Here is a 12,009-nt window from a genome sequence, read left to right as displayed (position 1 = left end):
TAAATTTAAATTAAAGAGCAAAAAGTGGCTTAAGGCAAACCGGAGAGTGATATCATCAATATGAAAAATCGCAAGTTTATTACTACTTCTCTTATAAAGGTTAGACATTGATTATATTCAGTAAAACTCCAGTTCATCATTCTAAGTGCTTAAAAGGAAAACATTAACTTTGGCCCAGAAACCTGCTATGAAATTTGGGCAGGGAATGTTCAATTATAATATTATATAGCATTCTCTCTTTGAAATAGGGCCTAACAATTTAAAAAAAAATTATTTCTTTCAAAATAAACAAATGATTAGTCGTGATCGTAAAGTATAAGCAGAACACTAACTAATGAGTCTGATAGTTTTTCTTCCCTGATGCTTATGAGTTTTAGCAATAATTTGCTAAATTTATGCACAGTGAAAATATGATTCCTGATTGCAGCACTTTGGGGGTTTGGTGTCTGTTAACAGCACTTTAAAATTCCTTTCCTATCTGAACAGCAGAACAGGGTATATAAACTACTTTAAACATTACATTTGATTTCAATATTCTAAAAAAAGTTCCATTCTTCACATCTTTATGAACAAAATATTATGTTTTTAAAAAATTTTTTTAAAGTTTATTTTTGAGAGAGAGACAGAGTGTGAGGGGCAGAGAAGAAGTGAGACAGAATCTGAAGCAGGCTCTAGACTCTGAGCTGTCAGCACAGAGCCCGACATGGAGCTTGAACTCATGGACCCTGAGATCATGACCTAAGCCGAAGTTGGTCACAACCAACTGAGCCTCCCAGGTGCCCATTTTTTAAAAATATCACTTTTTAAAATAAAGTTTGTATGATTAAAGAACTAGAACATATTATAAAATTTACATTTTATTTAAATCCAATTAATACAAAATATAAAAGCTGAGCCTCAATACTTTATTAAAAATCTAACAATGATATGTCTTTGAATCTTATACTACTTATTTCTAAAGGAAATTCTTCTTTTATAATTCTAGCTAAGTACATCTGAAATACTCACATTTTTCATTTTATAACAACTATTCTAAAATCTAACATTTTTCACAGATGGAACACATAGGCTATAAATAAATAAACAAATGTTCAAAATAATTTTTCTTATGTCACACATATACAAATAAAAAGAATCATCTGTATGCTTAACACTTTTTAAGACCATTCAAACGAAAATACAATTATAATGTAATCCCTTCTAACTATGAAATGTCCTAAAATTAGCAAAATAGAGAACTGAAGTTCTCTGGATGTTCTTAAATAAAACATGTGACCTCAAATCTTCAGTGTTATTGCACATATTACTTGAGTTCTTTAGACACTGAAAGCCTAGAGCAAGTATGAGGTGTTTGTGTGGGTCCATGTGTTAGTACATGCTGTGTGCATGCCATGAATTGTCTCTTAAATAGTTGTAGTTTTCCATTGTGTTGGGGGACTAGTCTATGAGTGAATCAAATAATTTTCATAAATAGGCAAAAAAATTGCAAAAATAAACCACTGTACCTAAAAATGACTGTGAAAGCATTTATAATTCAGTCCACCATGTTCTTGGGATTGCACAGTCCTATAAATCAAGAAGACCTAACTGAACATTAACAAGATTTTTTTCTCTCTCTAGACTAGAAAAATGCTTGGTCTTTTTCTTGTAAACCAGTGCATAAAATGTGAGCCCTGCAAAAGATGCGTTTGCAGAAGAGACAGGATTTCAGTGGATAGTGACCAGGCAAGGGGAAAAATTCACAGGTGTGGAGGTACATCAGAGGGGTCTCAAGTGGGCCCTGGCCAGTCACAAAGTTGCCCCCAGGGCCTCCAAATCAGTCATTTGCCTTGCAGCAACAAGGATATTGTACAATGCACTAAGCTGAGGACCCAGAAGCTCTAAAGTTTTATTAAAAATTTATGAGACCTCTGGATACCATCTCTGGGCATAATAACTACTAGAGTTACAGCAAAGAAGGTATTTGAGACTGATGAAAAAAAAAACATATTATTTGCTGGAGTTAAGAACTAAGGGAAGAAAAAGAATTCAACTGAAGATAGCCTGCACAGTGTTTATAATGACAAGACAAAACTCCTCCAGGAGTAGAGACTGATAGTTAAGCTGCAGAAAGGTTATTATTATAATAATAAGGATACAAAGATAAAATTTTAGATTCCTACGAAATGGCATTACAGCATCACTTAGTATTACATGGGTGACTAAAGTAAAAGTTAAAGAGTTTCAAAAGTAGGTTTACTTCTACTCTAGGAGAAAATGTTCCCAGGAAGACTTTAAAGCTAAATCTTTATTTATTCTGATTTAGTTTAGATTAATGGGCATAGAAGTGACAATAAGATGATCTTATTTAACAAAAATAATTAAGTTATAATTCACCAAAATGTATAGGGAGGCCTGATTCAAAATAAACATACAATAATAAAAGAAATTTCCTAGGTATCAATAACTGGTTAGAAAATAAAAGGAATAATACAGCATTCCCCCAAAATTCACCTAACATAAATTTTTAGTAACTTAACAATTATATATATAGTACTGCTTAGGATCTTTAAAAGGAACTATCACGGGGCGCCTGGGTGGCGCAGTCGGTTAAGCGTCCGACTTCAGCCAGGTCACGATCTCGCGGTCTGTGAGTTCGAGCCCCGCGTCAGGCTCTGGGCTGATGGCTCGGAGCCTGGAGCCTGTTTCCGATTCTGTGTCTCCCTCCCTCTCTGCCCCTCCCCCGTTCATGCTCTGTCTCTCTCTGTCCCAAAAATAAATAAACGTTGAAAAAAAAAAATTAAAAAAAAAAAAAAAAAGGAACTATCACAAGCCTATAATAGAAAAATGTCAAACCTTTACTGTAAAAGATCTCTGAAATAAACAAAAGTTGTATCAAGTTCATGAACTGGAAGAAATAATATTGGAAAGATATCATTCTAAAATTATTTTATAGGTTGAGTATAATTCAAATAAAAATTAACAAATTAGTTGACAAGGGTGATCCTGAAATTTACTTGGAATAATAGAAAATTAAAGGTTAATAATACTAAAACAAGCCAAAATGAAAAGTAGAAACAAACTAGGGTGGAATTTATTTCACTAGATATTTTGAAAATATTATAAAGCAACAATAATTAAAATTCTGACTCAACAAGCAACAGACATTGATAAAACCAAATGGAAGCTCAGAAACTAAGACATTCATCCAAATGAGACATACAATGAACAGTATCAAGATCAGTGGATAAAGAATTATTTGATAAATGGTACTGGGATAATTAGATAATCATTCAAATCATTTAAAAATATATACGTGAAAACTTCACCTTTCAAAATGAATCAAAATAAACTAAAGGGGTTAGTTAAATTGATGTGAAAGGTAACATTAAAAAAATTTTAAATGTAGGTGTCTATTCTTGAAATCCAATAATGACTTCTAAGCATAAAGGAATGAGAAAATCATACAGGGAAACACAAGCCAAGAAACCTAAAAATAGTTTTACTTATTTAAAAAATACTTCAATGAAATTTTATCACAAATCTGGCAAAGATTCTATATAAAGCAAAGAATGACTCATACAAACCAATGAATGAAATGATAAGCTCAAAAACAAGTGCTTATGTGACTTAAAGAAACAATTAAGAGAAGAAAAATACCAACAGCTAATAAAGTTATTAAAAACTTCAACCACTCTAGTAATAAAAGAAAATAAAGTTAAAATAAGAAAAAAAATTCCATCTACACATTTGTCCAAGTTATGTAAAATAGCAGTTTTCCATGTTGGTTGGGTGTGGCAGAAAGGCTGCCTTCATTGTGTTGGAAGTGTCAATGCTAGAATTTCTCTAAAATGCATCTTAGCAAGAACTATCGGGACCTTTCAAAAGTCATTTACCAGGAACTTATTCCATGAAAAACAGAAATGTCTGGAAATTAATATGGAAAGATGTTTTTCAGAGCATTATATAATGGCAAAAAAAAAAAAAAAAAAAAAGGAGGAAAGGGATGAGCAACATTTGGGGAATGAGTAAATACAGTAAAATGTCACATAATCCCTAAGACAGTGTTTTGGAATAACAGTTACTAGAGAAAATGCTGATGAAATGTTATAAAAACAGGATCTACAACTCAATAAACACTGACACAATTTGGTGAAAAGAAATAAGAGTATTAAATAAGAATAAAAGAGAAGAAAGGAGACAGAAGAAAGTAAAAAAGGAAGTAGGGGGAAGAAGGGAGAAAGGAAAGAAAGAAGAAGACAAAGGGAGAAAGGAAAGGACAAGAATAACAAAAAGATGTCTGGGTAGGGAACCACACAGATGTTCCTAGTGATTATCTTTGTGTTGTAAGACATCCTGTTATTTTTATTTTCTCCAATAATTCTATACTTTTGTAAATTCTCCACTGTGACCATATGTTATTTTTATAACCAGGAAAACATGATTATTTTTTTTAAAGACTCTTAAGGATAGAAAATCTATCATGCTGTATCCCTATCAGTTCCAAAAAGAACTGGACCCTGAGAATATCTGCAGACAGGGAGAGTTAAAATAATGAGAGGTTGGCTATACGTCCAGGATGCCAAACCAATGGGTTAGCTTCATTAATTTGAGGAGTAAAGTTTGTTTTTGCTTCCTGGAGACCCACCACTGTGGTTAATATGAAGGCAAAGTCCAATAAATGCCATATTGTCAAAATTTCTGGAAATGATCTAAAGGTTAACAGAGGTATTTCTTTGGTCCTACCTATCCTGACAGGGATGCTGAAATCCTATTGTGGTCCTGATAAATCTTTGCTGCTACAGGAAAAAATGTCCTGCACACGCCCAAAATGTGACATACTTTGGTTTTCTTCCTGTCTTTAGTAAATGTGAAACAATTTCAGTGGGATTACTTTACATCTTTTAAAAATGATCTAATGAAAATACTTATTTTTCCCAGGGTCAATTTTCAAGCTTAAAGATATTCCAAACTTTGTCCTTCTTCACCTACCCATTGTTTTGAGCCTGCTTACTAACATTCCCATTCAAATGTTAAGGGAAAGGAAATCTGGAGTATTTTTCCTGGTCTACTAAAAATCGTATTTGGGGAAAGAGGTTAATAAAGATACACCAACTGAAATTGAGAAATTGTTTGCGAAAACAAAATTTGTTTTAAAGTTTGGAGAGTGGAGGTTGAATCTAATTAAATACACCCAAGCATCTTGTATATCATGCTGGATGTAACCTGGAATAGCAGCTTAACAAAAGTTGTTGGCTGAATTGTTTCTTTTATCTATGCTATTCTTCCCATGATGTGAATTCATAAATAGGAGGTAATTAGAATGCATTATAGCACAGATCACATCTACCAACTGACAAATTCTGGTCACCTTTAGGTAATATTTCACCCAGTAAGCCAGTTGAGTTGACAAAACAAAAAGGTCTTTCTTCTTTAATAAGTTAAAGAAAACAAATAAACTGCTTCATATAAATGCGCACCTGTCATTAGGATTAAAAAAATCAGTGGTGGCATCTGGGCTAGCCATTTTACATATATTTTTACTAGTTACCTGTTTTGTGTACCATTAAGCTATAATCAGAATTGTTACTATCTGTTATTAGGAGGCTATATTTTAGTTTGTCCTCGGCCAAATGACATGTTTTTAACTGTTACAAAACCCACAATAATGTTCATCATTTACCAATTTCAAAGAGCATAGCCCTATTTTTAAATCTAAACCTATTTTAACTTCTATCATTTGTATATAATTTACATCGAGCTGCTTGCTACTTTATGAAATGCTATCCCATTTCACATAGGTAACTCTGAGTTAGAAGGATCTAAGAAAGAATTCCCTGAGCCCAGATCTGCAGCTGACCTCAGCTTTTCTATAAAGTTTAGAAGGATGTGATAGCAGAGCTGGCAATATTTTCTTGAGTTCTTAATTTTTAAATTTCACATTCAAAAGAAATGGCAGTGGCCTTTGCACAGATCATTTCTTTTGACAAAACGGAAATGGGAAGAGACTCATAACTATTTTTAAAACCTCCCCAGTATGGTACACCGTGACATGTGATCAATGGATCCTCATGCTTTGATATGTTACAGCGGGAACTTTCAGAAATGACTTACTGGGTTGTACATCTGATTGAACAACTGCTCAGCTTGCTACATTGCAAAGTTGGGGAGGCATTGAAGCACAGACAGGGAAAGAAGGAAAGATCCAGAAAAACAGCATTAGCTCAACAAATCCAGTGCATTTGCACAGACAAACTGGTCGTTAAAAAAGAAGAAATTTCAGTTTCTAAACATTCCATGGTGAAAGTGAGAGGCTCTAGGGAAATAAAAATGTTGACTTTGGCTCCTAAAAAAGAATAGCTGGAATAAGAAATTTAAGGTTTGTGTTACTTTCCCTTTCTCAAGTTAAATAACCCATGAAATAAAGAAAGCTGTCCACTTTTGATGATACATGAAGTGCTGGCCTCTAGCAATGAATCAGAAGAAGTACTTTTGGCCAAGCCTGCAATTTATTACCTGAACTTCAAAGATGGTAATAATAAAAGATTAATTAAATCTTATCATTGAATTTATAGCTCTTTTTTTTTTATATTAACACAAGCCTGAAGTTTCTATTCAGTCTAACTTTAGGAAAATATAGATCAGCAAACAGCAGGTTAGCAATAGCAAATATCAGTAAGCAAGACATTATAGGATTAACAGTAAATGGGAGAAGAAAAAATTAAGTAACCAGGAAGAATAAAGGGAACCAAAATACAGTATTATCCATTTCCCATTACCAACTTGTACTGTTAGTTCATAATTAACAAAAAATATAATTTTTAGTGACTATCCTATTATGTTCCAAGTGCTTCAGAATTTGTAATGCTCTCCAGTCTTTTTTGTGTAGAAGATTTAAATTTTGGTGGATTTAAATGTACTGAATATTATTTTAAATATCACTCCCTGGTTCTATTTCTTAAATACCTGCATCATTAACCTGGGGCTCAACGTCAAGGTGTAGAAGATGAAATATTGTAAGAAATTTCACTTTGTTTTACGCTGAGACATGTATGTGCCTTTAAAGAGCCTGAATTTTTTATTTGTTCAACTTTGATGAAGTAAATGATAATCTTGCCCTGGTTAAAAAAACACCCACTCTCCTCAAAGATGATATTAATTGGAAAATTACCAAATACCACAAATTATAATGTTTTGAATCATTCTTAATTGATTTCTAGACATACAAGGTAAACTTACTTCTACATATTGAACACCATATATTCTTGAAAGACAAAACTACCCACTTGTCACTAATCAGGTTCTTCTCAACCCCTGGGTGTCTATTTAAGATTAATGAACACACTAATTTGTAAAGCATGCTCATAACTAGTTGTTGTATGTTATGTGGTTAATACCATCTTATCAGCCTCACAAATATCAGTAAAAGTTTCCTCACACATGAATATCTGATGTGTGAATATCTGTTTTTAAGAGGTGAGATGCAATGTGTAAGGACTAATTCCTTTTCTGCCTATAACCATTTTTCATCATGAAGGATTTGGAGACTTAAATTAACAGTACAGTAAAGGATTAAAAGTAACTATGCATGTGAATGTTCTCCATAAACTTTTATGTAAAAACTCACCTTACCAATGTCAAGAATTGTTCATAAGACCAAAATAAATTTAAATCACAATTTGGATGCCACTGTAATTGGCAGACAAGGTTTCTGTTCAGCTAAACACATCTACAACGTTGTGTACATTTTATGGCAAAAATACCTGGACGCTCACAAATCTTGAGCAAAATTCCATTGGGAATTCATGGTTTATTTATGACATAATAAAACTATTATGTTTTCAGCTTTCATTTAGTAACCCTTTATATTTTATTCACAAGTCACATACCCTTTTATTTAAAAGGAGGCCCAGACACTCCTTAAGCTTTTATAGCTGCTTATTTTTCCATGAGTAAATGATGTGTTTATATGTATATTCACATACTGTTGGCTTATATTTTCAAATATTTCATGTAGATCTCAATTCTTTTTAAGGTGATGGGCACTTGAGGTTTTTATGGAACTATTTATTAGCAGAAATTAAAGACTACTAGGAAAAGTATTTTAAACTTTTGAATTTAGTTAATGCTAGAGAGCCAAGAATAACAAAATAGCATCTGCAGGTTAGGTATGAAAATATTTAAATTATAATTACTTTATTTAATCTCACTGTACTATGCATTTAGGAGATAGTATAAGCAAACATTATTTATACACTTAGAAATAAGTTATCTTTTCATAAATTAAATAGGTCCTTTACAGCAAGACAACCATATTTGTTACTTTAATCCTGGTGATGTGACAGAAGGTTAAAATATTGTCAGGAATAATGCTAAAATGTTTATAGGATTTGCTATATGAACTTCAGCACACCATGTCTACCTGATAGTTTAAGAAAACCACATGCTGTGAGTGATACTGTGGGCAAATCAGAGCTACCTTGAAGGAAACTAAATTGAAATGCTTAGATAGATGTTCTCTTATTAAACTAGTCAAGTCACATACAAGGAAACTGTATCATTATGTGAACCTCTTCCTTTTTAATTACTAGAGGGTTTTAAATTCCACAGGTGATTTACACTAAAAGGGAGCATGTCGAGTATATATCTGCAGAATTAATATGTGCAGTGGCCTCATATCCATAAGGGCTACAAAGAGTTCATGAGGTGTCTTTCATGGCCAGGTCTAATTGAGGTCCTCCTTCTTCAAGACTCAGCACAATGCAACTGAGGTAAGCTAATGCAAAGCAACTTAATGAAGTTCTCTCTCAGTATCTTAAAGCCTGCCTTGTGATCACAAAACTGTTCATTAAATTAAAGTACCTTTCATGGGCTCATTTCTTGATACGTACATGCATGTATAACATATTACAGCACACATTCATTATATGCGTCAAGAATGTATTATCATACACCCAATGCATAAATAGACAACTCAATTGCTACTTAAGCACCCTCAAATGGGCAAATTAAATTCTTATATTTATTGCTCAAGATGGCTGCTTAACTAGATACTACTTGAAAAAAAGTGAGATGCTGAGTGGATTGGAAAGCAGATTATGCAATACAGAGATTTTCTTGCTGTTTTGCTATAGAGGGATTTGATCTCCATATTTATCTTTAGAAAGGAGACTTTACTAGTGTGAAATTTCTCAGGACAATTTCCTAAAATTCCATGGTAAACTGAACATTTCAGTTATGTATTGTATCGTACAAAATAGTATATTCAATTTTTATATATTCAGAATAATTTCTCCACAGATATATGATGCTTTAGCATCCTTATCATCCACATCATATATTTTCATAACTTTATCAAATAAATCCCCATTCCAGTGTGCTATACATTATATATAATCAAACGTTATTATATGCTTTGATTATTTAGATTCTTATCACCTCTTTTGAATAAGTGTATAAGCTGTCAAAGGGAAACAAAATGCTTAAACTCATAAAGTTATGAGTTTTATGTGGACAATGAGTGCAGACGTACCAAACAACACAGGGAAAAAGTCAAAGGAACAATGCATGACTGGAAATGTACTCCACAAAAATGTCCAGTTCAGAGAAAACATGTTAATGCTACAATGTAAAGATGCTGTTTTCTTTTCCAAAGTCTTCTACATTCAACAAGCTTTCTAAGACATTAAGGTCATTTTTGGTTAAGTATAAAGAGTCATCCCACAGATAGTCTAGAGATTTTGACTATTTGGGCAGACTTTTAGAAATTTATATTGTCAGGTAAACTTTTACAAAGTTCTAATACAATAATTGGCCTACTTCTGAAAGTAGTAAAAGTTTATCAATATAAATGGGGCCCCTGGATTCTTTGATTTGTTACAAACATTTCCATTTATCTTTTTTAAAGTTGAGATTTCCCCAGTGAGTAACAGCTTGTTTTTATAATATTTTTTTTACTTCCATTACTATTTTCATCTATTTTTCAAGTTTTTTTCAGACAGGAAACCTAAGATATTTTTTTTTAGGTTCACTAACCAATTTGATGCAGACTTCTTAAGCTAAGAGTGCCTAATTCTCTTATCAGCAGACAGCAAAAGATAAGGGGTTTGTTTCTTTGCAAAATATCTCTTCCTTTTCCATTTTATATATTCATAATGAGCATTTATTTTCTTGGACTTCACTTACCTTTTTTAACTGTGCTTCCAATTTGCTACATTCTTCTTTCTTTTGTTCAATGGCTATTTCCAGAGATTTTAATTTGGAGTCCCTTTTCAGTCCTGCTGAGGCTAATGAAGATGCATGTTCCTTGAGGTCAATTAAACTAGACTGAAAGGAAAGAACACTAGTGAGTAAAACACTAGAATTTCTACTAGTCTTCAATTTGAATACATTGATTCTATGCATAGCAATAAAGTGTGCATTAGACAGAAAGGGTAAATATAGTCTTACTAAGGTAACAATAGCTGGCTCTGGCCAGGAAATTAAAATTGGACAGCTTACAGAACTGAGCAGGATCTAACTGCAATAGAATCAAATGTGACCAAATGGTGTGGTCAGTAAATGCATGTTTCACATCTCAAAGTCATGCTAATGATGTAAGTCCCAAGGTGGTCTTTACATGTCATGGCAAAACAGACACCCTGAACCTTCCATTTACATTTATTGCTGTCAAATCGTGCAGACGCTAAGACAAATATGAAAGAAAATACTGATTTTAATGCCTTTCCCTCCCAAAGGACAAATCAAATATAAAAGAAGCATCCTGTTTTTTTTTTATCAAATTCCATTTCTTTAACAGAAAAATAACCAATGGTTTTTAAAATATCTTCTGTAGAATCACAGATAACATTATTTTAAAATTTAGAGCAGACTTTATGTCCCAAGCCTTTAAAAATACAAATTCAACAGATATAATGAAACCCCAACTCAGACATGGCTTTACCTAAGTTGTTCCACTCATCAGTCATGCCCAGAAACCAAGAGCTCTCCTAGACAGTCTAAATTCTAAAAAGTAAGGAAGTAAATACTTGCATATATCATGGAACATAATTCTGCTGAGCTACAAAGGCATATCTATCACCAAACATGAAACACAGTTAGCAAAATCTAACTATGTGACTAAAATATTTAGGTTTTACCCAAAATCAGGCCTTGTGTGTTTCCATTTTGGCCATTTGCAGCACCTAGAAAGACACTAAGCACACAGGGGCCATTTAGTAAATGATGTTACCTAAAATTTGTGTCAGAGCTGCTTCCTGGACCTTGGAATAACCTCGTTAATAAAGATACCACCTCCATCACTCAGCAAACAACCTAACTCCTAACAACCCTCTGAAGGACAGGTTAGCCACTCTCATTTTTCGGTCAAGAAACTGAGGCTCACATGAACTGAGCACCTTCTCTGAGGTTTGTGCTCTATTAAAGGAAGATACAGGTCCCAAACCCAGAATTCTGACTCCAATTTCAATGCTCTTCATCATACCACTCCCAAAGAAATAATAAAGGACTTTGCAAGCCAGGCATTTTGCCATGGTGAAGGTGATTATCACCGTAACTAAATTATAAGCTGACAACAATTATATGTTGTTTTCCTTTATAAACTTTAAATTTCCAGGTCTGATAGCTTTATGTATCAACTTGGCTAGGCTATAGTCCCCAGTTATTCAAACAAACACTAATCTAGGTGTTGCTTTGGAGGTACTTTATAGATGAGAGTACCACCTACCATCAGTTGACTTTAAGTAAAGGATATTATTTTCCAAATCTGGGTGAGCCTGATCCTACCAGTTGAAAGGCCTTAAGAGCAGGACTGAGATTTCCCTGAGAAGGAAGAAATCCACCTGTGGACTGTTGTGCCAATTCCTGTCTGGAGTGTTTCCAGCCTGCCCTTTCTGATGGCCTGCCCTATGAATTTCAGACTTGCCCCCATAACTATATAAGCCAATTTCTTGCAATAAATTTCTTAATGTGGTTAAATTTCTTAATGCAGTTCTGTTTTTCTGGTGGAACCTTGACTGACACACCTATCCC

General features: G+C 33.4%; 1 protein-coding gene across 10 annotated transcripts in view; it reads right to left on the bottom strand.

Moving 5' to 3' along the window:
• Positions 1–12,009, bottom strand: part of ERC2 (ELKS/RAB6-interacting/CAST family member 2) — a 934,759-nt gene that overhangs the window by 477,665 nt on the left and 445,085 nt on the right. For 7 of the 10 annotated variants that reach the window (XR_015248352.1, XR_015248351.1, XR_015248353.1 and 4 more), the window contains 2 exons: positions 10,165–10,305; positions 6,094–6,129 (listed from right to left, as the gene is read on the bottom strand). Coding sequence is in view for 7 of the 10 variants with exons in the window: in XM_086697880.1 (XP_086554006.1) it covers positions 6,094–6,129; positions 10,165–10,305 (177 nt within the window). In the remaining 3 variants the exon portion in view is untranslated. The remainder of the gene's footprint in view (positions 1–6,093; positions 6,130–10,164; positions 10,306–12,009) is intronic. The other 3 variants (XM_086697884.1, XM_086697885.1, XM_086697886.1) reach the window with 1 other exon arrangement.

Source organism: Puma concolor, chromosome A2 (genome assembly GCF_028749965.1).
Source record: "Puma concolor isolate L17-30 chromosome A2, mPumCon1.1.hap2, whole genome shotgun sequence".
NCBI classification, from domain to species: domain Eukaryota; kingdom Metazoa; phylum Chordata; class Mammalia; order Carnivora; family Felidae; genus Puma; species Puma concolor.
Note: the sequence above shows the minus strand (reverse complement) of the source record. Positions and strands in the feature narration are given on the sequence as shown.